This window comes from Osmerus mordax, chromosome 9 (assembly GCF_038355195.1).
Source record: "Osmerus mordax isolate fOsmMor3 chromosome 9, fOsmMor3.pri, whole genome shotgun sequence".
Classification (NCBI taxonomy): Eukaryota; Metazoa; Chordata; class Actinopteri; order Osmeriformes; family Osmeridae; genus Osmerus; species Osmerus mordax.
This window is the reverse complement of record NC_090058.1, coordinates 3,236,995-3,264,080: the sequence shown is the minus strand read 5'-3', so window position 1 is coordinate 3,264,080 and position 27,086 is coordinate 3,236,995. Positions and strand designations below refer to the sequence as shown.

At 50.5% G+C, this 27,086-nt stretch overlaps 1 protein-coding gene across 3 annotated transcripts; it reads left to right on the top strand.

Moving 5' to 3' along the window:
• The first annotated feature begins 705 nt into the window (after nt 1-705).
• Nucleotides 706-27,086, top strand: LOC136948841 (protein jagged-2-like). 3 transcript variants are annotated; one of them, XM_067242929.1, is made up of 25 exons: nt 706-982; nt 1,548-1,868; nt 9,011-9,071; nt 13,257-13,511; nt 13,720-13,780; nt 15,936-16,066; nt 16,407-16,526; nt 16,699-16,812; nt 17,071-17,184; nt 18,337-18,450; nt 18,856-19,076; nt 19,183-19,333; nt 19,607-19,771; nt 19,880-19,993; nt 20,124-20,237; nt 20,319-20,432; nt 20,661-20,777; nt 20,880-20,907; nt 21,852-21,937; nt 22,306-22,419; nt 22,704-22,819; nt 22,902-23,159; nt 23,314-23,445; nt 24,649-24,808; nt 24,912-27,086. In XM_067242929.1, exons 1-25 carry the CDS (start codon nt 914-916, stop codon nt 25,418-25,420), a joined length of 3,759 nt encoding a protein of 1,252 aa, XP_067099030.1. In that variant the 5' UTR covers nt 706-913; the 3' UTR covers nt 25,421-27,086. The 3 variants fall into 3 exon arrangements, with proteins under 3 accessions (XP_067099030.1, XP_067099031.1, XP_067099032.1); XM_067242930.1 differs by lacking the exon at nt 18,337-18,450; XM_067242931.1 differs by lacking the exons at nt 17,071-17,184; nt 18,337-18,450.

Here is a 27,086-nt window from a genome sequence, read left to right as displayed (position 1 = left end):
TCAAAAACATCGTTGTTGTTCTCTGTAAACAAGACCCTATACGTAGAAAATTCGTTTTCCGAGCTAAAATGAGATGTGGCTCTTTGTACAGTGGTTTTCATTTAGGCTACTGGAAGTAAAACAGATCCCAGGTCGAGAAAACAGGTCAAGTCAACAAGCGGTAGAGGGCGCTGAGAGACATTTGTTTTGCTGGTGAAATGTCAAAGACAAGGGCTACTCAGCCAGGTGTCCATGCACGCTTCTGATCTCCACGCTGGCCACGGTTAAGACTTCGGACGATAAATTAATTTACAAGTCGGCAAAGTTATGGAAGCATTTTCGAATAGGGACCGCTGTTTTGTAACAATCAACCGTTTTAAATATATTTATTTTTTCCGAGATATTCAAGAATTAGCCTTATGGAGTTGGAATTATGGGGGAAAAAAATATTAAGAAAAGAATTCGCAAACAAATTTATGGTTTTAATTGAATCAGAACTTCTGATCCTAAAATCATCATGTGTAGGCTAATATCTGTGGTAGGCTAGGCTTCTCCGCCCCCTAGTCTATGGTTGGCTCGTGGCATCCTAAGCCATCGTTCGAGCCAAGAGTTTGTGAATGGTTTGTTTAGCTGCCAATCAAAGAACCATCCCCAGGCTTGTCTTCAGTGCTGAAACGGATAGCTTTCCTTGCTGTTGAGTGATTCGAACGGTGGGGGAAAGTCGTGTGTCTGGACCAGCAGTGCGCTCGCTGCCTCGGCTGTCCACTAATACGCATCTTATGTTTCTTTCTCATTCGGAAAGAGAGTACGGGAATTGATCACGCTTTCGTATCGTGCATGCCAGAAGACCAGGATACACTCGCCGGTCAACGGCTGTTTTTAAAAGATAAAGACATTTTTCCCTAATGGTAGCCTACACTAATCAAACGAAGTCATGTGGAATTGTATGGGGAATTTGCATTGCTTCTCAATAGTATTTCTGCTGCTGCCGTTGTGGACTGAGGTGAGCTAACTGCTGTTAAATATTGGAAGGTATTTTACATTTAGGCAGTTGAACGTTAGACAACGAGAGCCCATTCATTTAGGAAAATTCAATTGGAAAGAATTCCACTCTTAATGCAGTTACGCGGTAGTCAGTTAAATCATGTGATCTTGGAATTTTTACTTAAGGGCTCTCCTCAAATTGATGAATTCGTTTTGCATTCTACTTTCACCAGTCACACTTAACTGCAATTTCCACAATGCATCAATGCTTGGTTGTGTCCATAGGCTACCTGAGTTCTATCTTGAACCCGATTCAAGTAATCGAGTGCCCATAAAAATGTCCGTCATAAGTCAAGTCAGAATTGAATTATAGTCATGAAAAATATATACTCAAATTGAATCCTACAACTTCTCTTCACATAGAAATACCTTGGAAAGATGAGAATATTTCCATTCCGATATGTAAATATGAGATAAAACCACAAATAATTTAACTACATATTGGGAACAGAAGTCCAGGTGTGCAGTATGTATACTGTACTGCAAGACTGTAAGAACTTTTCTCTATTCAATGTTATTTTTAGGTGTCCCAGGCCTCGGGTTATTTCGAGCTCCAGTTGATTGCCGTACAGAACGCAAACGGTGAACTGTCGGACGGGGATTGCTGCGATGGCGAAAGGAACGCTCAAGATCTCAGCTGCAACCGGGATGAATGTGATACCTACTTTAGAGTGTGTTTAAAGGAATACCAAACTGAGGTCACGACCACGGGCTTGTGCACCTACGGAACGGGATCTACTAACGTTATCGGTGGGAATACCTTTCAACTCAAGAGCGCCAAGAACAACCAAAACCGTATCAGTGATGCTGGAAAGATTGTCATTCCATTCGGGTTTGCTTGGCCGGTAAGTGGATAGCGTCATATCTGAGCTAGAGACCTTTATCTTACTTGTGTAGTCAATTGTTTTTAAAAATGAGAAAATGGTGCTGAGAGAGACTGAATGTGCCATCTTTGGCGACATTGTCCACTTGGCGACATTGGCGTAACGCGCATATCTTTGCTATAGAACATTTACTTAAGAGTCAATAGAGTGCATGTATTTTTCTCCCATTCCTCATTGTAATTTCTTGAACATCGAGTCTATGCCAGTTTGTTATGACCAAGTGCACATTCCGTAAAGCCACAGGCGCGCAACACGGACAAGGACGCACGAGAAGCGTGCTTTTGGCTATAGGCCTATTTTTACGCGCAGTTACCTGTGCATTTTTAGACCGGAAGAACTAAAACATCCGTCCATTTACTTTACAGTGTTTCCCCCTTATCAGTACAAAGCATACAGGTGGTGTGAAGTAGGAGTATGGGTTTGAATCGGGGTGGGGGTGGAACGGGAGGAGGGTTTTTGAAATTGTATATTGATTGGATCAGCTGGGCTCGATGCCTTGAATCGGAACACAGTCAAATAAGATTGAAATCGTCAGTTTCACTGCTGATATGAAAATCAAATCAAAATAATAATGAGATGATCAAATTGAGAAGATAGTTCATAAAATATAAAAACGTCATGACTAGCTGTACCCGTGAGATTGTTCTGAGCATGTAGGAACTGTGTGTGGCTGGTTGTCTAGGTGACCTATCCATTCATCAGCCCTCTTGGTTTGCTGTCAGCGAAGGGAAAGATGGACGTAGTAAGCGGGGCCCCGGCAGATACAATTACCACTAAGTTGTGTGTGACATAGGGAGTGGATATCAGTGTCACCACTACTCAAACAAGTGAAGATCCCTGCTCAATCTGGACATGGGGATGCCTTTACCAATCAGCTCTCAGGTTCAGCCTCTGTCTCTTATTGGGTGATTGTCTCAGTGTACGGGGGGGGCATTATTTTCCACCATGTACTCGGAACAAAAGAAGGGATTGGTGCTCCGAGCCGGGCCTTCTGCAGTTTTTGAGGATGTTGCCAGGGAATGTTTCACCTTCAGATAATATTGTCTGTCAAATCAAATCCAAATCTTGTTTGCATAGCTCTTTTCACAAGCAATGTCACAGAGGGCTTCACATTCGCCCATAGAAATGCGCCTAAACCAACCTAAACCCTCAAGAAAGACTAGGGAAAACTCCCAGGTCTTTGAAGGGATAGGCTGCTGGCTGTATGACACACACACACACACACACATGCACGCACACATGCACACACACTGCTGGCTGTATGTGTATCCTGGTTTGGCGCAGAGACACACACACGTACAGCCTGGTGTTCCTTCTGTGTCATGTGGAGACTGGAACCAGCATGGTGTGATGAGGGAGCTGGCTCAGGATGGCTTTAGTAGGACAACAGCAGCAACTCGAGTACGTAATAAAACACGTGAAACACAATAATACAGCTTTACTGCATTTCTGCATGGAAGGCCTGACCCGAGGGCTGCTGTTTCCTTAAGATTTCCGCCTGGGTTCAACACAGTAGACTTCTGCCTTCTCTACATGCATATTGCATTATTATTAATATTTTTGTACAAAAATAATTATTGATTCAGTCAAGCCAGTGAGGAATATTTACATTTAGTCATTTTAGCAGACGCTCTTATCCAGAGCGACTTACATTTACATTTACATTTAGTCATTTAGCAGACGCTCTTATCCAGAGCGACTTACAGTAAGTACAGGGACATTCCCCCGAGGCAAGTAGGGTGAAGTGCCTTGCCCAAGGACACAACGTCAGTTTGCATGACCGGGAATCGAACTGGCAACCTTCGGATTGATAGCCCGATTCCCTCACCGCTCAGCCACCTGATATTTTCCCCTAATATTTTACCATCAGATACATTGACTGGTGAGCTGAATAGAGAATGTATTATATGACACCATGCCCTGTAGCTGATGATGGCATCATTGCTTGGTCAAAATATCTGGGCCACTGGCTCCTGACATGAATTAAAGAGAAAAAAGACATTGTTCTGCCACTCAATGATAATTTCCTCTTCATGTTTAAGCCCCGGGGCTGTGTGAGGCTGTGTGAGTTTTCAGTGACATCTTTTTTCATGAAAGGAAAAAGAGTCTCGGGTGGTGAAGAGAAGCGTCTCTCCTTCTTGTGAGGAGTCTGTCACAAGGGAGGGGTATTTTTAGGTCCCGGCCTTCACAGAGTCACTTATAATGCAGTGTTTGACTCCAGGAGAAAACAGACGTTTTCATTCCCCCACCCCCCTTCCCTTCTTCCCCCACCCCCCTTCCCCTCTTCCCTCTGCTTCTTTTTGGGGTATTTTTAGAGCCAGTTTGTCCTCCCGTCACCCCACTGTGTGTAAATCAAGGACGAGGGGCTTACTCTCCTGATTCATGGTGGGTTTTTTATATGTTCCACCCGTTCCTCTCTTTCCCTCGTTTCCATCCTGGGTGATGCAGAGGAGAAACATCTGCTTGGACACGAGGTGGAATCTCAAAACCCATCAGCCGCTTTGACAGTGAATAACTCGATGTGTGAAATGATGTCTGCAGTAAGAACACGTTGCTGCCGGGAGTTTCTGGAGCTGCGGAGACACGATGCTTGTTAGTTAAGAATGAAAACAATGGCTGTTTGTCTTCATGTTGGACTTGTCTCGTTAGTTCCTGCCTAACTGATAAACAGACACCTCTTGTCTTGCTGGGCTCACATGCTGAGTGCAGTCTTAGAAAGTGAATGATAGTCCTCTGCCTAAGGATGCATGCTTCCTAGTTAGCCTGGTTAGCCTAGCCCAGTTAACAAATCATGTTTGTTTTTGACTGGTAAGCAGCATACAGAACTGTTGTGACCCTAAGTGGTTTGGTTTTATTGGGGCCACGGCTCCTCCTGTGCCCTTGCCCTGCTCCTCCTCCCTGGGTCAGTGTAATAAGCCTAAAAGCCTGAAGTTCGTCTTCCTGGATGAAGGAAGCCAGGCTCTGTTACGTGTGTGGTAGTGAGGTGAGACAAGGTGAGGGATTGTGTTGTTCAAAGCCCTGCACTCCTTCATCTGTGGTCGGGGGAGACCTGATCGTCTTTCCCTTGTGACGCCCGACTCCAGGGACGTACTCTGTTTCCACTTAAGATGACCTGATTTTCTCCGTAGCCCGTGTGAATCTACTGATTGCCATCTCAATCTTTAATGTCCCTCAGCTATTCTTATGGGGCAGGTTGGACTTGTTTACATGTGTACGATTTTGTCTGGGCGTGTGCCTATGGAGTGGGTTTTCATGGGTGTTATTTGTCTTGGTGTGTGTGTGTCTGTGTATGTGTGTATTGTAACCGGTAAGGTATAATGAAATGCATGCATGGCAGGTGCATCCGTGTTTAAAGCATGTTATTACACAGCCAATAATTCCCCACTTGACTCGTGTACCTGGCCCGCCAGCAGAGCTCAGCTGGAGAACTGTCAGGAGGGGGAGGTGTGGGGCCACAGCCAAGCCCCCTGCCCGGAGCCCTCTGCTGGGAACGAGGTGTGGAGGGATGGGGGCTGGGTGTTGAGGTGGGGCATTGTCGTCAGCTCTAATTAAATCCTAGATGATGATGTGTGCTGTTAACAAAGACATCCATCCAGCCCAGTCCTTAGGTGCTGCTGTTTCACAAACACGCGTTCTCTATTCTGTTCATTCCAAGTCTCGTTTTTTCCCACTGTAGTAAGAGAATGGCTGAGATCTTTGTGTGGGTTGCAGCAGTGAGACCCAGGCTGGCTGTTGTGACAGCGGCTGCCCTCACCTCCTGGGTGATGGGGGGAAGGTTCATCCACATCACAGTTTCTCAACAAGGTCAACATCTGGAACACTCCCAGTTGGTAGTGTGTGTGTGTGTGTGTGTTACCCAACTCCAGCTCTATGGAACCTTTGCAACCTCCGGACTAGTACGAGTGTTTGTTTGTTGTGTGTGTAAGCACGCACATGTGTCCAAATGGCTTTGGACTGTTGCTAGTCAAGAATGAACTATGTACAGTATAGTATATATAGTTCTTAGTATTTATAGTAGTGTCTGTCTTATCGCTGTCAGTGAGGAGCATAGTTGGGTAGGATATTCCAGACTTGTATTTCAGTGCCTGTGGAGAAAGAGCTTGTGGGGTATACCCAACACTGTACAGTAAATCAGTTTCCCAACACTCAGGAGAAAAGGCTGAGAAAACGAGACTTTTTTTAACCCTTAGTAACTGTACCTTTCAGATCCAGCAATGACACTATGTCTCAGCTAAGGGTTGTGAGTTGATTGAAACAAGCAGAGAGAGAGAGAGAGTCAGAGAGGGAGAGAGAGAAGGGAGAGAGGAGGGAAAGAGAGAGAGAGAGTCAGAGAGGGAGAGAGAGAGAAAGGGGAGAGAGAGAGACAGAAAGCGAGACAAAGAGAGAAGTTGTGTTGGGCGAAAAGTCAGCAGTGGATGTGAAAGTGTTTACATAAGGCTTCTGTTGTGTTGTGCCCTGAAGTGGGTCTGTTGCATATCTGGTGTTGGGCACTTTGCTGAGGTGTTGGGTTCCCTGTCTTAAGTGATGGCCTTCTGGCAGAGTTAGGACTGCATTGATGACCACAGGATGATCCTAGGAAACTTAAGCCAGGTGTTTACCTGAGGCCACCATGATGCTGATACAGGTTAGGACACATCGAGGGAGTGTCATGCATCAATATAAGGTGTTCAGCAACTTCATCCTTTTGGCACTTGGAGGAGAGACTCACGGGTTGTTTAAACTTGCTGTCTGTCTCCTGAACATTTGTGTCAAAAGGATCACAGATGATTTATGGCCAAGTTGTATTGATCTCATGACAAAAATGCATTACCTCACCGAATAAAGAACATACATCTTGTAGGAGGCCAGCCAGAGAAACATGATTTAAACAGCTTGGCTTGGAAAACCTCAACTAGATCATGCTTAGATTAGCTTTGATTGGATTAGAAGTTTGAACAAAAGCCAGTGGGAGAGAGTGTGTGATGAGAGTCCTTTTGAAAGAAGGCTTGTTCTGTTAATAAAGTGCTAAACGAAGCAGTGTTCCTGTACCCTGTAGGGACCCGCATGGTTTATTCATATCAACATCTTAACAGGTGTGAGATGACAGGTGTCGCTGCTTTCTTCTCTCTCAATCGCAAGTCGGCAGAAGTTGTTAATTGGGCCTCAGGCACGTGGAGTTTTTAAACCCTCGTTAAACGTTACTTTCTATTCAAGCAAACGACGGGGAAAAAAAGATAATGATAATGAGTCTTATCCTACTTTTTCCCCCTCTTGACAATTCCCAGTTAAAGCTCCTTCTCTGTGCAGTCCCCTTGGAAGCGTCACATGGGCAGTGAGTGCAGTAATTTATTCATTGAACAGATGAAGGCAGCGAGGACTGTGTTCTCCTTTGCCCAGCTAATGAAAACCCAAATCCCTGGGAGTCCTGTTAATTGGCCTGGAGGTGTCATGTGTCCTCTGCCAGAACTTCCCCAGGTGTGTTGGGTCGCGTCCCCCTCACCCAACACTGCCTCAACTCCTCCTACAGGGCCCTCACACGCACCCCACCAAACACCCTTGCCAGGGAGTCACTAATCCCCCTCACCCAACACTGCCTCAACTCCTCCTACAGGGCCCTCACACGCACCCCACCAAACACCCCCGCCACTAATCCCGCCACACAAGACTGATTCGAGGAACACGAATCATCGTCACAGCAAGTGGAGATCAGTTACCTTCAAAAGTGTGCTTTTATGGTTTTCCAGGCTTGTGATTTACAGTCACAGCTGACTGAGGAAGTTACTGTTTCACACATTCATCCAGCCCAGCCTGTATTCAGCTCCAGAGCTGAAGGAGAGGCTGGCTCCTCAGGACCAGGGGAGGTAACAGATGGGAAAGCCTAGCCAGCAGTCACCAAGGACCAACCGATTGGTCTAATGGCAAGGCCTTTCTTTCTGTGTTGACTTTTGTTTCTGTAGAACCCAGAGTCTGTCTCCTATGGGTCTCCATGACCCTCACTGGAACAGCTGACATCGTGATGGAAGCGTTGCATTTTGGGGAAGGGCACATTCCTGTTACTAAATACATTCTTGGTAATATCCTTGGGGGTGGTGATTCTCTCTTTATGAAATTTGGCTCTTTTCTCCACAAGGATCAGATTTGATTTAAATCGGAGTCAAAGACAGGTCGTTTGGAGTTTGAAACTCGCGTTGTGGGACCCTGATCCAGGGTGGAGATTTTACCGCCAACTGTGAGGTGCGTCTCCCTTGGCTTTCCAGAAGGTTCTATGAAACTATCTGAGTTCCTGCTTACATTTAGTCATTTTAGCAGACGCTCTTATCCAGAGCGACTTACAGTAAGTACAGGGACATTCCCCCGAGGCAAGTAGGGTGAAGTGCCTTGCCCAAGGACACAACGTCATTTAGCGAGGCCGGGAATCGAACCAGCAACCTTCTGATTAATAGCCCGACTCCCTAACCACTCAGCCATCTGACTTCCTGCTTATTTGAGTCTTCTTTCATCTGCTCATGTGACTGATGGTCACATGACTGGAGGTGACTGATGATGTCATGGTAGGTAGTCTTTGGACAGTCTTTCTTCCCTTCCTTAACTGATCTAGTCTTCATTCCTGGCTTCCCCAGTCGGACTCGGGTCATGGGAATTAGGTTGGCCCGACCCTGGTTAGATCAAGCACCATCTTGTCTGCTTTACTCGCACGTCACCTAAAATAACCCTTCGCCAACTGGGCTTCCTGCTAACAGAGAGAGTTGTTTAGGGGTGTTTATCCTCTGACATGCAAATCAGCGAGTCGTTTCACCAGGACGTACAGTGCAGTGTTTGGGGTGAGCAGGTAGATGTTTCTCACTAAGTTGTACTTGTTAACTAGCTTCAGGCTCATTCTCGGGTAATCAGTGACAGCACTGTGGGAACCAAACTGCTGTTCCCACCATCATCCTTCCAGATTTGTTCATAAGTGTTTGTATGTGTGTGTGTGCGCTGTGGGTGTGTGTGCTGTGTTTGATGTGCAGCACTGGGGTGCCTCTCTGTGTGCATGCAGTGTGTGTGTGTGTGTGTGTGTGTGTGGACTATGTATTAGTATGAACTCTGATAACCCTTTAATGACCCGTGGTCTGCCTCTCTTCCAGAGGGCGTACACTCTGATAGTGGAGGCGTGGGACTGGGATAATAGCACACACAGCAACAGCGGTAAGTACTGTTCTATATACCTATATACCCTGCTCTATATACCACCCTGCTCTATATACCACCCTGCTCTATATACCTATATACCCTGCTCTATATACCACCCTGTTCTATATACCTATATACCCTGCTCTATATACCACCCTGCTCTATATACCACCCTGCTCTATATACCACCCTGCTCTATATACCACCCTGTTCTATATACCTATATACCCTGCTCTATATACCACCCTGCTCTATATACCACCCTGTTCTATATACCTATATACCCTGCTCTATATACCACCCTGCTCTATATACCACCCTGCTCTATATACCACCCTGCTCTATATACCACCCTGTTCTATATACCTATATACCCTGCTCTATATACCACCCTGCTCTATATACCACCCTGTTCTATATACCTATATACCCTGCTCTATATACCACCCTGCTCTATATACCACCCTGTTCTATATACCTATATACCCTGCTCTATATACCACCCTGCTCTATATACCACCCTGTTATATATACCACCCTGTTCTATATACCACCCTGTTCTATATACCACCCTGTTCTATATACCTATATACCCTGCTCTATATACCACCCTGTTCTATATACCTATATACCCTGCTCTATATACCACCCTGCTCTATATACCACCCTGTTCTATATACCACCCTGTTCTATATACCACCCTGTTCTATATACCTATATACCCTGCTCTATATACCACCCTGCTCTATATACCACCCTGTTCTATATACCTATATATCCTGCTCTATATAACAACCTGCTCTATGTAACACCCTGTTCTATATACCACCCTGTTCTATATACCTATATACCCTGCTCTATATACCACCCTGTTCTATATACCCGTATACCCTGCTCTATATATATATATATATATATATTTTTTATATACCACCCAGTTCTATATACCACCAGTAGCACCAGCATAACAGATGACAGTCTAAAGGAAGTGTCCTCGTACGTCAGAGATCAAAGGAAATGACTAATACTCCTAGACTTCTCCTCTCGTCCCTCTCATCACACAAACACACACACACAAACACACACACACACAAACACCACATTCTTTCTATACTGTAGGTAAGTTACTAATTGTTCCTGAAGGGAAACCAGAAGAATGCCGGAGTGTGGTGAGGCCTGTAGCTAGGACCTGAAGAGTCTTGTACACAGCTGTGTCCTGTTTTTACTTCCTCCTCTCATGTCACTCCTTCCTGCAGGAATACAGGTTAATTGAGGAATGTAATCTATGTGATAGAGACTTGGGATCGTTTCAGGGAGTTAGATTCAGGGCAGCTTTTAAACCCCGAGGCAGGATCACTGGGTTGAACTAACCTATCGAGGGCTTTGTGTTCGTACGGTCGATGATAATGTGATACAAGAATCCTTGCTGGTGTGTCCTGCTTCTCACTTCTTCGTCTTACTCAACCTTGGCGCGCTGATAGCGAGGCAGCTCCAGATACTCTCTGGAACAATGTGGCTCCTCACAAAGACATTTACCTAGGAGTCCGGAGAGAAAACGGCTCCCGTAATGAGAGGGCCAGGCCGGTCTCTCTGAGGAGGAGAGAGGGCCAGGCCGGTCTCTCTGAGGAGGAGAGAGGGCCAGGCCGGTCTCTCTGAGGAGGAGAGAGGGCCAGGCCGGTCTCTGAGGAGGAGAGAGGGCCAGGCCGGTCTCTCTGAGGAGGAGAGAGGGCCTGTCTGGTCTCTGAGGAGGAGAGAGGGCCAGGCCGGTCTCTCTGAGGAGGAGAGAGGGCCAGGCCGGTCTCTCTAAGGAGGAGAGAGGGCCAGGCCGGTCTCTCTAAGGAGGAGAGAGGGCCAGGCTGGTCTCTCTGAGGAGGAGAGAGGGCCAGGCCGGTCTCTCTGAGGAGGAGAGAGGCAAGTCAGGCCGGTCTCTCTGAGGAGGAGAGAGGCAAGTCAGGCCGGTCTCTCTGAGGAGGAGAGAGGCAAGTCAGGCCGGTCTCTCTGAGGAGGAGAGAGGCAAGTCAGGCCGGTCTCTCTGGGCCCCTGTCTCTCCCCCTCCTCCATGAGTGTCAGGGATCAGTCCCATTTGAATCCTTCTTTGTTCGCGCTCACTTGCAGTGGTTTATATAGGATTCTGTTGGGAGTGTATTCATTCCTATGCTGTTGACTGTGACTGATAGGTAACATTGCTTGGCTGGTTTTCCTCCTATGGGATTGTGTGTGTGTGTGAGAGAGAGAGACTGTTTGTGCCCTGCGCGTCTATATAAAGCATGGACATCACCTCGTTAAGCCATTAATTATGGACCTCAGCTCTTTTTTCTTTCCACTGAAGTCCGTCTGCTAATTACCTTCCCAGCAGCTGTGGAGCGACCGCGCGCCACTTCATTATCCTGCGTGTCGACGCCGCGACAGGGCACGACAGGACAGGCTGCCACCGCGGCCGCAGACACGCACGCCTCTGCACAGTGACAGACTGACCGGTCACTGTGCTGACAGCTACACCCCCCCCCCCCCCCCACACACACACACACACCCCCCCGGCCTCCATTACCACGTTCTACCCAGGAGGGTCCGCTGGGGTCATAGAGAGCTGTGTGTTGCCCTGTTTTGCACTGTGCAAGAGCTGTTTAGAGGGAGTTTTTTTTTTTTTTTTTTTAAGCCCATGCCGTAGTGTGTGGTGGGGCTGTTGGATAGCTCTCCCTGGCCAGCCTTTTGGAGAGGCCTCAGGAAAAAGGAGGCTCTCCTCAGGCTGTTTATCCTCCAGGAAGCTCTCTGTGTTTAAACACAAAACAGAGGCTGGGGAGAAGAGGCCTGTGCCATTGTTAGTTTATTAGGTGGTGGCAGGGCCATTGATGTTAGTGTTTCTTAAGTCTTCTGACATCATCTGCAGAGAATGAGAGAGGGAGAGAGGAATGGCGGACTGTTGGAGGGATGAAGAGGAGGGTGTGAACTCTCTGTCTCGTGGCCGTCTTTTTAGCGGTTATTGCTTCACCAGTGCAATGGTAGCATGTACATGACATGAAAGTTGCTGTATTGTCCATATCCAAGCCAAGACAGCATTATCCTAAACCAGCTTGACAGAAATTTTCCTGCAAAAATTGTGTGTCAGCCACAATACATTTCTAAACGATGTTCTGTTTGTATAAACACAGGCAGTTGTGTTGCTCTTTACTCGGTCAACTGCTCCATTTTGAAGCCCCCCTCACAGTTCGTGTAAACCAGTGTGCCCCCCCCCTCCCGCCCCCCTCTCTCCCTGGTAACAGCCGCCTCTCTTAGGAGTGTCTCCTTCAGGCCTGAGGGAGCCAATGATTGGTCTGTATTTTTATATCTAATTGCTGGAAATGAGCAGCAGTAAGTGGAGTGCTGCAGTTTTCAGGTGGGGGAGTGACTGTTGAATCTGTGGCAGCGTGCTAGCTGTCAGCCAAATCGAGGAAAAACAGGGCAGAAAGTGATTTTGAAGGCCCTGGAAAAAGCACTTTGGGATTTAGTTTGAGCTAGGCGAGTCATAAAAGTGAGTCAGAGAGATCGTTCTAACGAGCTACCACAACGTAGGACCTAACTGGGTTAGGGTTAAGTTAGGGTTAGGGAGGGTTAGGGGGAGAGAAGAGGCAGGGAGAGTGATCGAGGGGGCAGGGTATTAACCCCGCTGGTGGCTGCAGCCAAGCATGTTGGGTTCATGGTGTTTCTGTTCCTTGAGAAAAAGCTAAAGGCCCTTTCCTATGTCGCCCTTCCTCGTTTGTTCCCGTCTCTTATTATTTCCGGCCCGGCTCCGAAGGAGTCAGAGCAGGGTTTCCTGAGAGAGGGCGAGCAAGGGAGGGAGGGAGAGAGAGGGGGGGGGAGCGAGGGAGGGAGAGGCACGAAAAGCCTTTTCACAAAGCAGGAAAACTCAACCAAAACGTTCTGGTTATCACACTCTCGCAGCCCTGAACCACACACCCCTACCCACCACCACCCACCCACCCACCCGCACCCACCCCCAACTACCACCCCAACCCCCTTCCACCCACACCTGGTTCGAGCTTCAACGCCAGTCCCATTCCGAGGCGCTCAGTCGTTCGCATCAACGTTGAAGCGACTCAACAGAAGAGCACTACATCAACCTCTGCACATCCAGAGGGGTCGCGAGTTCAAATCAACCCACGTACCGTTGCTGCATTGGATTCAAGCTTACTGAACTCAAGTCCCATTTGATTTTGTCGCCAGATGAGGACCTGCTTATTGAGCGGAGCGTCCGCAAAGGGATGATCAACCCCGGAGACGAGCGGCAGACCATCCAGCACAACGGGGCCACGGCCGGCTTCGAGTACAGCATCCGCGTGCGCTGCGACGACAACTACTATGGCAGCAAGTGCAACAAGCAGTGCAGGCCGCGCGACGACTACTTTGGCCACTACGTGTGTGACCAGTTGGGGAACAGAGGCTGCATGGAGGGCTGGATGGGGCCCGACTGCAAGACCGGTGAGTAGGAACCTTGTCACACACCATCCAACCAATCACACGACACATTCGGCCTGACCCCCCCACCCCCCACCCCCCCATGACATACTGACAAATCGTTTTACGGCTCTCTTAACCAAATGCAAATCCTGGAAACCTTCTTTTTTTTTTTGCTTTCCAGCCAAAGTTTTGGTTGTTATTCATTTGTCAATCTGTCTTTGACCCACAGCTATCTGCAAGCAAGGCTGCAACCTGCTCCACGGAGGGTGCAGCGTCCCTGGAGAGTGCACGTGAGTCCCCCACAGCCTGTCTGGATGTAGTGGGGTGGAGGTGGATGTCCCCTGCCCCATCTCCTCCTCCCTCCAAAGCCCTGGCCCTCTGTGGAGTGTAGAGTCATGCACTACCCCCCCCCCCCCTAACCTCCATCTCCCCCTTCTCCTCCCCATCCCACACACACACACACACACACACACCTCTCCAGCTCCAGTCTGATCCAGGAGCCATTGTTCTCCTTCCTGTTCCAAAGCTGGCCCGCGGAGGCCTGTTTTGCACACAGTGTTTCCTCTCCTGCTCCAGCGCTGTGTGTCTGAGCCCCTCTGCCCACGCCGGCAGGCCCCTGCACCTCCTCCTATCCTGGGCCTGTTTTGGCTGGCAGCTTGGCCTGCTTCAGGGCGGGGCTTGATCCAGCACCCTGGGTCACGTACTGGGCCTATAGAGGACAGCAGCCTGGCCTGGCGTCACAAAGTGAGCTGGTCCACAACTCTGGGGCATCATTAGCTTAAACTACCATGCGAGTTGACCAGGCGAGGGAGAAAACTCCGATATGACTCTCGAATGAGCCTGATCTCTGAATGTGGCTTTTTGGAATTGAATGAAGAGAACAAAATGGAATGTGCCTCAACATGTGATTTGGAGCTTGCCAGGCACCAGGAACACAGGCTCCCTCCTCCTGCGGAGAGAAGCCCGCCCTCCTGCAGACTTGAGGAAAACTAAAATTGTGTTGTCGGTGTCTTGTTTCCATACACACAGTGCATCCACAACCTATACTCTCCCTCATGTGACACGACTGAAGAGGTAACCTGGCAACAGCGGGGCTAAGTTTGCTTATTTCGGAGAGTGTCTCTCTCTTTCTCTCTGTCTCTCTCTCTCTCTCTCTTTCTCTCTCTCTCTGTCTCTCTCTCTCTCTCTCTCTCTCTCTCTCTCTCTCTCTCTCTCTCTCTCTCTCTCTCTCTCTCTCTCTCTCTCTCTCTCTCTCTCTCTCTCTCTCTCTCTGTAAATAATTCAACAGTCTTGGAGCTGCTGGAGAGGAGCAGGTCAGGGTCCCCTGGCTGACAGACAGCGGGAGGGGCGTGGCTTTAGCAGGTCTATTTCCAAAGCGTGGGCGGTTGTTGGAGGAGGGATATTTTGGGGAGCCTCCATTGATGGGGGCCATGGCTGGGGAGGTCTGAGGCCACCCCCGCCTGCGGTGGCTTCGCGGTCTCCCCCCCTCCTCCCCCCCTCCTCCCGCTCCCACATGGAGGCCTCAAACCTTCCACGCCACTACGGCTGCAGAGCCCTGTACAAACCCCAAACCACAGGCCCGTGTGCAAGACGTTAATGCAACATTGCACGTTGCGACACAGTGACCTCTGGCACACTGCATTACGGCGCCCGCGATACGAAACAGCGTAGTGATGGGCTTCTTGCGTGTCCAAACTGCAGCGCGGGGCACACCAGAGCACCCAGGGCACATCCCCGGCCCTCTCGAGCGGGCCTCCACGTCTGCGAAGCATCGCAGCGGAGCGTGCGATCGGCGTCCATTTGCAGAAGGGGGTCCTTAAAATAGCCCTGGGGGGAGAAATGACACGACAGGTGGGGCAAGGTTACCGCTGGCCTTGGAATAACAGACTGCTGCCATAAACCAACAGATTAGCTAACCCTTCACCGCCCCCCCCCCCCCCCCCCCCCCCGCCTCCCTGGAGGCTCCCAGACAGCCTCTCCCTATCCCCCAGCAGCCCCACATGCTGCCGGGAGAGGCTGGAGGCCTGATCCCCCCTCTCCCTCCCCTTCCTCCTCTCTCTCTGGTCAGGAATGTCCCCAGAGATTAGGAGCCTCAGTGAAGGTGTCATCGTTCACCTCGATGAAGATGTTCGCTACTGCTGACGACTCAGGTCGTCGTGGCGGTGCCCAGTCTCCCCCATGCAGATATCCACATAAACAAACCCTCCCATTTAACCGATGCTTGGTTTCGTTTCGGATCACTTAAGAATATTGTCTGTCGTATATCTGACATGAGGTCACTGGGAAGGTTTAGCCTAGTGGCTGCAAAACTGAAGATCTTGGGTAAAAAAAATCAAATAAAAAAACTGTTGCCTTTGGATGAAATGAGTACAGTAGGTCTCATGGTTTTAAACACGGACATTATACCTGAGGTTGTGGTCTGTAAGATGTCCGTTTCCTTTGCAGGTGTAACTATGGTTGGCAGGGTCTGTTCTGTGACGAGTGCCTACCCTACCCTGGCTGTGTCCATGGCACCTGCAACAAGCCCTGGCAGTGTAGCTGTGAGAAGAACTGGGGAGGCCTGCTGTGTAACAAAGGTGAGATGACTGCACGCACCACGGGCTGAACCTGGGAAACTGCAGCTGAGACCTGGTTGCTTTGCGGTTTGGTTAGTACAGACCGTTCCCTGAATCTGACCACCAGAACACTGTTGGAACTGTGCACTTACGGTCCTCGTTCATCTGCTTGACTTCCTGGGTGAATTATTTTTTCGCTTTGGATAAAAGCGTCTAATACATTAATGAAATATCACACGTATAAGGAATCGTACCTGGAAACCTTCACTACACTCACCAGTGACCTGTCACCTGTTTCCGACATCAAAACCCCAAACTCGAGGGTGAGCTTAATCGATCGACCTTCCACGTTTCTCCACAGACCTGAACTACTGTGGAACGAACCGTCCGTGTAGGAACGGGGGGACGTGTATGAACACGGAGCCAGACGAGTACAACTGTGCCTGTCCTGACGGCTACTCAGGCAAGAACTGCCAGATAGGTGAGTCAGCACATGGCACATATCAACCTGCCTGTGGATGCCAATGGCGTTTTACCCACATTTTCACTGGAGCTAAGCAAAAATATGTCTCGCTTCCCCACCCCTCTCACCCCCTCTCACCCCCTCTCACCCCTCTCACCCCTCTCACCCTCTCACCCCTCTCTCCTTCCAGCGGAGCACGCCTGCGTATCCAACCCCTGCGCTAACGGGGGAACCTGCCACGAGGTCCCCTCTGGGTTCGAGTGCCACTGTCCCTCTGGCTGGACGGGGCCTACCTGTGCTAAAGGTGAGAGCAACTTGTTCTACTGTGCGTGTGTGCATGAGAGAGAGAGGGGGGGGGGAGGGGGAGGGGGAGAGAGAGGGAGTGAGGGGGGAGGGAGAGAGAAAGTGAGAGAGAGGGGGCGAGAGAGGGAGTGAGGGGGAGAGAGATAGGGGGGGGGGCCTTTGAATGTGTGTGCCCATGCTTCATGAACGTGACATGAAGTCAGGCTGTGACATTAACTTTGTGTGTGTGTGTGTGTGTGTGTGTGTGCGCGTGTTTCAGACACGGACGAGTGTGCCTCTAACCCCTGTGCCCAGGGTGGCACCTGCATCGACATGGAGAACGGTTTTGAATGCCTGTGCCCTCCGCAGTGGGCAGGGAAGACCTGCCAGATAGGTACGCCAGCCCAGCAGTGCTGTAGCTCCGTGACTGACGTGTCCTGGGGTGCATAACTTTAAACACCGCATGTTTTTGAATTGCATTACGTTTGGACTCATATGTCTTTATTTGTGAATGTCTGTTTTTACATTTGTCCCCAGTAGTGAATGCTGTGTTTTGATCTCATGCCATTAATTTCTGTGCTTGAGAAGCATTTTAATGTTTGTTTACCTCGTCCTGTTTTAGCGAGTGCTATTACTGTGGAGAGTAGTCGTTTGAAAAGGGGGCTTGCACACTGAGATAGCTGAATATGATGTGCAACCGGAGCCAGGTGACTTGAGTAAAGTTATAAATAACACCCAGCCTGGCAACTGCTGGTCTTGGGAGCAAATATACCCAGACAGGAGGGTTATCTTTGGCTGCAGACTGAGGTAAAAGGGGTATGTTTTCCACACAGGACCCCACCCCACTAAAGTGCGGTTCAGAGGAAATGGTTTTCTAACCTGTGAACATGCTAAGGCAAGGAGACAAAGCTCTGGGCCTTGAGTTACGGAGTCCGTTATCCTCAGATACACGGTTCCCCTTTCAGGGAGCGGGCGGGTACCTGGGAGAGAGGTGTTGTGTTACGGCAGCCCAACAGGTGCTGTGTAGCAGCTCAGCCCTGGGTCTGGTCAGTGCAGGGGGGAGGGGGAGGGGAGGGAGGGGAGGGGGGGAGGGAGGGGAGGGGGGGGGACCTCCGAGAACATACAGTACATGATAAAGAGCAGTTCACTAGATCTTAAAGAATGTTCTAGATTACCTTGGGTGCGGGGCAAGTTGTGGAAGAGAGAAGGTTCGTGGTTAGAGAGGCAGGCAGGCAGGCAGGCCGGAAGGCAGGCAGCAAAGGCAAGCAGGCAGTCAGGCAGGCAGCCAGGCAGCAAAGGCAAGCAGGCAGGCAGCCAGGCAGCAAAGGCAAGCAGGCAGGCAGCCAGGCAGCAAAGGCAAGCAGGCAGGCAGGCATTCTGCTCTCCCTGGGGATAGAGAGGCAGTCCAGGGGCTTGAATTTCAACCTTGTTCCAGAAAAATACTACTTGGTGGCGGGGCTGGTTCTTAGGTCTCTCTTTCTCTCTCTCTTTCGCTCACCCTCTCTCTCTCTCTCCCTCTCTCTCTCTCTCTCTCCCCCTTCCGCAGACGTTAATGAATGTTTCGGGAAGCCTTGTCACAATGCTTACTCTTGCAAAAACTTGATTGGTGGATATCACTGTGCCTGCTTCCGTGGATGGGCCGGCAAGAACTGTGACATCAGTTAGTATTGGTCACTTCCTGATCTCTGTCCTCTTGCCTGAAGCTCTGTCAACAACCCACTCAGAACCATGTCCCTTCCTAGGCTTTCTCTCTGCTAAACACACTCTTTAGCCATACAAGTCTCTTGCAACGGAATGGAGTTTCACAACTGTGAAAATCCCATTCCGGTTTTCAGCGAGTAGGGAAATAGGAACGAGAGCTTTTCAGTTGACCTAAACTGCTTTCAGTGCATGCAGCTTTATAACCCAGAGCAGCGTGGCTTCCTGTATCTAAACTTCCGTTTTTGTCAGGTTTGAAACCTGCATCTTTGAGCTTTGTGTCCGGCATGCCGTCCTTGTCTTTCCATGGTCTGACTCGGCTTTGTCATCATGCACCACTGAGCTCTTTCCCTCCCTACACCTGCAGATATCAACAGCTGTCACGGGCAGTGTCAGAACGGAGCCACGTGCAAGGACGGGCGGAGCGGGTACGTGTGTGTGTGCCCGCCCGGCTACGCGGGCCGGCACTGCGAGGTCCAGAGGAACGGCTGTGCCAGTGACCCGTGCCGGAACTCCGCCAAGTGCCACGTCCTCCCGGACGGGTTCATGTGCGAGTGCCCAAGCGGGTTTTCCGGAACCACCTGCGAGGTGAGCTTAGCTTCAGCGAGTTCCAACCCATCAGGTCCATCGATCATCAGCCTCCAGTGGCTGGGAACATACTCACCCGTCCCCCCATCCATCCCTCCCTCTGCAGGTACAGACGGCCCCCTGCAGCCCTAACCCCTGCCAGAACAAGGCCCAGTGTCACAGTCTGATGGGAGACTTCTACTGTGCATGTCCAGACGACTACGAAGGCAAGACCTGCTCTGAGCTGAAGGACCACTGCCAGACCAACCCGTGTGAAGGTAGGAACCCAGACCTCACTCCTCCTGAACCCAGACCTCACCCCTCCTGAACCCAGACCTCACCCCTCCTGAACCCAGACCTCACCCCTCCTGAACCCAAACCTCACCCCTCCTGAACCCAGACCTCACCCCTCCTGAACCCAGACCTCACCCCTCCTGAACCCAGACCTCACCCCTCCTGAACCCAGACCTCACCTTTCAGCTATATGGTTTGTATGATGTCATCGCTCATTACACATTACACATTGTCGTTTCTTTCTTCGTTGACCCCAGTGATCGACAGCTGTACCGTTGCCGTGGCCACCAACGACACCCAGGAAGGGGTGTGGCACATATCGTCCAATGTGTGCGGCCCCCACGGTCGCTGCATCAGCCAGCCGGCCGGGAACTTCACCTGCTCTTGTGATCCGGGCTTCACTGGTCTCTACTGTCACGAGAGTGAGTACTCTAACCCACAGTCACACCAGTCTCTCCCTGTCATCGCTTCCTCCTCCTCCTCACCCTCGCCCATACTCTCTCTCTCTCTCCCACTCTCTCTCCCTCCAGATATCAACGACTGTGTCGCCTCCCCCTGTAAGAATGGAGGAACCTGCATTGATGGCATCAGCTCCTTCCAGTGTTTCTGCCCTGACGGCTGGGAGGGCCCTCTGTGTGACCTTGGTGAGTGTGTGTATGTGTGTGTGTGTGTCTGAGAGAGAGAGAGAGAGAGAGAGAGAGAGAGAGAGAGAGAGAGAGAGAGTGAGAGTGAGAGAGAGTGTTCTGTGTTGACCCCTGAGGTCTGCTCCCTCAGACGTGAACGACTGCGTGAGGAACACCTGCAAGAACGGAGGACGCTGTGTGGACCTGCTCAACGACTTCTACTGCCAGTGCACCGACAACTGGAAGGGCAAGACCTGCCACTCACGTGAGTTATAGAGCGTGTGAGTGCCTTAGCTTATCAGCGTGTGTGTGTGTGTGTGTCTGACGGCCTGGTGTTCTCCTGCAGGTGAGAGCCAGTGTGATGCCAGCACCTGCAGTAACGGAGGCACGTGCTACGATCACGGTGACTTGTTCCGCTGTGCGTGCCCCTCGGGTTGGAGAGGCAGCACCTGCAACATTGGTGAGAAGCACGTCCTAAACCCCTATCACTACTAAACTCTTACCTCTCCTCCTAAAGTCTTACCTCTCCTCCTAAAGTCTTACCTCTCCTCCTAAACTCTTACCTCTCCTCCTAAACTCTTACCACTCGTCTCAAACGCTTAACGTGTCTTTCCCTCTTATCACACGCTTCTACAATTTGATTGGCTCTTCCTAAAAAGTGTCTCTTGGCGTCTCTGTGTCTCTGCAGCCAAGAACAGCACGTGTGACTCCGGTCCTTGCGAGAACGGGGGGACTTGCGTGGGAGGCGGGGACACGTACACCTGCATCTGCAAGGACGGCTGGGAAGGAGCCACCTGTGGACAGAGTAGGAAACATGGAAAACTACGGACTTTAATCGAGGCTCTGTCCCACTGTCTCTGGTGCAAATCGTCTAACTTCCTTTCTGTTTCACCCTCTCTCTTGCCAGATGCCAACGACTGCAACCCTCACCCCTGGTAAGTGTCGAAACGTGAACGTAACACGCAAACGAAAGGTTGAATGAAGTCAGGGGTGTTTTATTTGATGTTGCCAAGTGCCACTTCCTGACCCCATCCTGTCAGATGTCCCGTGTGAATATCCTACTCCGTGATGGAGGGTGTTGGAGAGGATCACTCGCACACAAACTGTCCCACTAACTACACACCTCACAAATCTCATGTAATGCCTCCCAGATTTCCCAAGCGGTACTGGGGATGCAGAGGTGTGTGTGTGTGTGTGGGGGGGGGGGGGGTGCATGGAAGGTGTGTGAGAGGGGAAGTGAAGCCTGGCAGCTGGGTATTCCTGCTCCACTGGATCAGAGAGGCCTGCTGGACACAAAGACTCCCCCTGCCACAATGACTGACAGGGGGATTAGTACAGGGGGGCAGGGGGTGGGTCAGGGCGCACCTCTCCCTATTCTTCACCACTGACCCCTGCACAGGGGGCGGTGTGGGGGAGGGCAGGGGGGGCAGGGCAGCAGGGGTATAGGGCCAGCACAGTATGGGGTCAGTCAGGATTTACATATGAAGTCTGGACATTGATAAGGGATCAGCTTTAGTGAACATCATTCCTTTCTCTCCCCTCTCTCTCTCCGTCTCTCTCTCTCTCTCTCTCGCCTCCAAAGTCTACCGCAAGGACAGGGATGAAAACGAGGGGCTTTTCTCTTTGTAGTTTGAGCCCTCCAGCTTTTGTGTTTTGTGTGTGGCAGGCTCCAGCACCTGTGGCCTGGTGCTGTGCTGCCCTGTATACACGAGGTGTTGTGTTCACGTGCTCCAGCACCTGTGGCCTGGTGCTGTGCTGCCCTGTATACACGAGGTGTTGTGTTCACGTGCTCCAGCACCTGTGGCCTGGTGCTGTGCTGCCCTGTATACACGAGGTGTTGTGTTCACGTGCTGTTTGTCTCTCTCGCCTCTCCCTGCAGCTATAACGGTGGCCTGTGTGTGGACGGGGTGAACTGGTTCCGCTGCGAGTGTGCCCCAGGCTTCGCCGGACCGGACTGCCGGATCAGTGAGTCCCTGGGAACCAGAGGGGTTGTGCTGGAGGGGGGCCGGACCTGCGGGGTCAGGGGTGAAAGGGGACACGGGGAGTTTGAGCTGATTGTCTCCGAGGGGACAGATTAGGAAGCCTTTAGGAAGCCTGTCTTAACCTCTCACCCCTCTTGTGAGGAGAGGTCAGCTGTATTCTGCAAACAGGTCAGTCCAGTGAGACATTCTCTGGGAGAATCCTCAGCTCCTTTTACTCCCTTTTCAGAGAGGGCTGTGGTGAGGCTGCATGAGAACCGATCATCAATACCTTCCCTGATGGGCTGTATTGAACCAGTATTAGACATCTCTATGTATGGGTTCTAACAGGTTCTCTTCTCCCTCCCCTCTCAGACATAGATGAGTGCCAGTCCTCTCCGTGCGCCTACGGTTCCACGTGTGTGGACGAGATCTACGGGTTCCGCTGTGTCTGTCCCCTGGGCCGCTCCGGGCCTCGCTGCCAGGAGTGTGAGTTCTCTAGAACCCAGGAGAGAACCCTGGTTCCCAGTCGGAATCATCCTCAAGCCCTCTCCAGGGAGCGGGAATCCAGGGGGACTGGTCCTAACCTTGTCTCTCTCTCTCCTCTTTATCTGTCCATATTTCTCTCTCTCTCTCCATCTCTTTCCCTCCCTCCCTCCCTCCCTCCCTCCCTCCCTCCCTCCCTCCCTCCCTCCCTCCCTCCCTCCCTCCCTCCCTCCCTCCCTCCCTCCCTCCCTCCCTCCCTCCCTCCCTCCCTCTCTCTCTCTCTGCAGTCATAGGGATAGGGAAGACCTGCCGTCACTCAGGCCTGCAGTTTCCTCATGGCAGCCGCTGGGAGGAGGAGTGTAACACCTGCCAGTGCGTCAACGGCAACGTGCGCTGCTCCAAGGTGAGGCTCCGCCCCTCGTGTCTCCACCGCCGAGTTTCGGTCGGCGTGTGTAGAGCTCTGACCTCTGTCCGCTGGTTTCCAGGTGCTGTGTGGCCGGCGGCCCTGCCTCCTCCAGAGAAGCCCCCCAGCCCCGGACAGCGCCCCCTCCTGTCAGGGAGGTCACGAGTGCGTGGAACACCAGTTCCTCACCTGCTTCTCCCCGCCCTGCCACCTGTGGGGTGTGTGCTCCACGCCCGACCCCACGCCCCCGCTGCACACCAAGTGTGAGCCCAACAGTGGTTACCTGGACAACAGCTGTGCTCGGATCACCCTGATCTTCGACAAAGACAAAGTGCCACAAGTGAGAGGCACAAACGATTGTTTGGACTGACTAGAAAATGCTTCCTGTTTGGAGCACAAACAAATGAACTTTCTCTCAGCTTACATTACTAATTTCCATCTCTTATCATGTTGTGTGTGTATTTGTGTGTGTGTGTGTGTGTGTGTTATGAAAGGGCACAACTGTGGAGAACATCTGTTGGGAGCTGAGGTACCTCCCTGTTACCCAGACCCTGGCTAAAGACCGCTCGCTCCTCATTCTCTGTGACCTGTCCAACTCCAACAGAGATGCCGTAGAGGTTGCCATGGTGAGTGCCCCCTAACACCCCCCCCCCCAAACACACACACACAGCTGCCCCCCCTCTTCTCCCACCTTCCAACTGCCATCTGCCATTGATCCCTTCTTACCTCCACACGTCCCACTGTCGTCATCAGAATCCCCTCGCTCCTCTCCTCCCTCACTTAGCCCTCGCCTAACTCTGCTCTTTCATTCACTTTATTAAATCACACACTTAATTCGTCATTGTAAATGGCTTCCAGAGTAGACTAGTAAAATCAGAGCCTTTTTCTTTCCCCTTTGTTAAAAGGGAAGGCTTTTGAAGCGCGACGCCCTTCTTCGGAAACATCTGTTTGACATTTAGCTTGACTTTGGAACACCTTACTGTTCTCCGTCTCTCCTCCTTCGCTTGTCGTTGCTATGTTAGTCTCTCTATCTCTCTCTCTCTGTCTATGTCGGCCACCCAGGTTCTCCCCCCAGAGTCAGACATGGGGGAAATCAGGCCCTACAGGGCACTAAGCTCTTAATGGAGGGGATTAGGCCTTTACTTGTGATGTAGTCATGTTTGGGGACGTAGTACAGGAAAAGGAGTGGTGTCTTAAACCCTCACAGCTTCAGAGCTGGCTTTCATTAGAACTCACCCACCCACTCACCATGGGCTAACGCTGAAACGTCAGAGGTGATTTCGAAAGGTCCGGATCGAACGCTCTGACTTGGGCCTCGGTTTTGGACAGCGGTTGTGCCGTGGAGAAGACGTACACCTGGGGCTGTGGAGGCTGTGGGCCAGCCTGGCCTCAGCGGGAGGCTGCCGGGGCTTTGTGAGGCCCGGAGGGTGGTCGCTAGCGACCTAGCATGGTGCCAGAGGGCGGGGTGAGGGGCGCTCGGCTGGGAGCGTGTGAATGAGCTGCTGCTTTCCCAGGATGAAGAAAGGGGAGGGCTTCTCTCTGGCTAGGGAGCCACAGCTGGCCCGCTCCGCTATTGTTCCTCCTAATTGAAGTGCTCAGCAATGAGCTAAGCTTCCCCCGCTCCCCCTGCACTCACTCTGATCGACTTATTAGGCAATTAACTACACCCTCTGTTTGCTTCATGGGAGGGCGCATGTCAGGGAGGGGGGGGGGGGAGCGGGAATCCCTTTCTTCTGCAGAGTCAACATTACCTCTTCTTTCTCTCTGTTCCTTCCTTCCTCCTCTCCCCGCCCCTCATCTCTCCCCCCCCCCCCCCCTCTCCCCTGCAGTCCTATGAGGACGATGCCCGTGCGCTGGAGGCCAATCGTGCGGACATCCAGGAGGCCACCAGCGCCATCATCAGTGCCCTCTCCAAGCGCCACAACAGCACCCTCATGCTGGCTGTGGTGGAGGTCAAAGTGGAGACGCAGGTCATGCCCCAGCCTGTCGGTGAGTCGGAGGCCCGAACCCTCTGCAGTTAGGTTCCAACGTTTTTTTTTTTTTTACTGTTTGTTCTGGAACCAACCGCTCCTTCCCTCCTCTCTCCTCACAGACTACCTGGTCCCGGTGCTGTGCGTGGTGTTCAGCGTGCTGTGGATCCTCTGCATCGTGGTGTGCGTGCGGTGGAGCCGCAAGAGGAAGAAAGAGCGCGAGAGGGCGTCCGCCGCTGAGAACGGCACGGTGAACAACCAGCTGGAGACGCCGTGGGCCGGCCAGGCGCTACTCAAGGACAACCGCGACAAGGACGTCCAGTACGAGTGTAAGAAACTCATGAGCCCCGCCGACAGGACGTGTGACGGGGCGGACGGGGAGGAGGAGGACAGGGACGAGGAGGTGGAGGGGCAGGGGAGAGGAGGCCTGGAGCTGGAGAAGGGCCTCTCCCAAAAGTGCCCCGTGCCAGGGGGGCAGGACAAAGGGTTGGGGAAAGGAGAGGTGATCTGCACCAGCCGCAGCGCCCCGGTCAAAGCCCCCCATCGGACTGCCTACAGCCCCAAGGACAACCGCTGTAAAAACCTTAATGCTGCCAACGTCGCGGAGGACGTCAAAGAACATTACGTATGAGCGGGACACGTCTCCGTCAAACAATGAGCACCAGAAGTGAAGATTACAGATGCTTTTATAAACGTTTTATTCAACTTTTCTTCTTTTTTTTCCCGTCTACAATGTCGTGGCTTCTTATTTACAAAAGAAACAGACTTGACGGCTAAGATTAAAACTGCTCCTGATTTCAGTTGAAAACCACACTGTTGGAAACAAAAAGAGTAAACGCTTTGGCTACTTTCTGTTTTTTATTTGTTTACAAACTGTTGTTGTTTTCAAAGGGGAAAGATCTTTTCCACAATGTCATCTAGAAGATTCTGTATCACGTGACTTGAGCACTGCCTTTGGAGGACTATAGTTATGGGCCGCTCGCTTCACATCTGCCTTAACCCACACACTGGGCTTTTCTATGCTTTCCTGCCGTAACGTAATTTTCTAAGTCAAATGATGTAAACAGATTTTGTATTTTAAGTCCTTAAACAGCTGATGGAAACCGTACATGCCACCTGACAGAAACATTTGTTTACATCCATAAACATGTTTAACCAGGACGTGTAGACGCTTCTAAAGACCTAATGTATATCCTTTCAGCATGTGTTTAAAACTTCCTTGGAGCCCATGCGATCATTTCAGTATTTGCTTTGGTAGAAAGTGCCTTAAGCCCTACGTTTTATTTTTTCTTAAATTTCATTCAGAGTTATCCAGAACTTAAAATTCATATAAAGGGAAGTCTGTCCTAAACAACTATTCATACCACCATAAAGGTATTTCTTTGCTATGTATATATGTAAATATGAAAATGGCTTTGTATATTTGAATTTAGTAACTTAAGTGACCCTTTGTATGATAGGTATTCTAAAAAGTAAGAATGTTTTTTTTTTTTATGATGTCATTCCGTTTATTTGTGTCCATTGACACAAGGCAGGTTTTATACAGATTATGGATAATATCCAGGGTCCCACTTAGTTCACCAGAGCATTGACACACACACATTATAAGTGGTTGTTTTGTGTTATATCTTTCTGTTCCAACATCAAGAGTTTTCTCAGTGAATGCTGGCTCATTATCTCCCATTCACACTACTGCTGTATGTTAACACTAGAATGTCCAATTAGAATGCAGGGACGGGCCAACACATGGAAAGGTCGCTTAAGTCTGACACGGGATCCAAGCATGCAAGCAGGTTTTGGCCAGGGATGTGGATGCTGGAGACTTGTTTCTGTGGAGGAGTGATGTAACCCGGTCTTGTAATGGCCCAACTAATGCTTATAAGTTCTGGTCTAATGAAGGGAACAAGTTATATTGTTGTTGATGTTGCTGTTGTTGTGGTTGTTGTCCAGTGTTTGTACTGATTCTGTTTCTGCACTATGACAGAGGAAGAGAACCCATCTTGCATTACCTCTGAAGTGGTAGTGAAAATTAATCTGGTGTATCTCTGCAGTTTAACATTGTTATTCGTGGACAAAAATTATGTTTTCAATTTGTTTTAATGATGCAAAATAAAGGATTACAATATAACGACCCATATCCATTCAGCAGATCTTGCTAGCCCAGCACAGTGGGCTGAATGTGCACAACATTGTAATTATTTTGTACAAAAGAGCAGTTGGCAAAGTCTTGGTTTGTTGGTGAATTTTTTGTTTGTTCTTAGAAAAATCCTACTATTTATTAAAGTATTTTATACCAA

Excerpts from the sequence above, each read along its gene's own strand:
- LOC136948841 (XM_067242929.1), top strand. The coding sequence starts at position 914 with ATGTGGAATTGTATGGGGAATTTGCATTGCTTCTCAATAGTATTTCTG. Across the intron at positions 18,451-18,855 it reads CGGCAAGAACTGTGACATCA|ATATCAACAGCTGTCACGGG; the intron begins GTTAGTATTGGT and ends CTACACCTGCAG. Across the intron at positions 21,938-22,305 it reads CGGACCGGACTGCCGGATCA|ACATAGATGAGTGCCAGTCC; the intron begins GTGAGTCCCTGG and ends CTCCCCTCTCAG.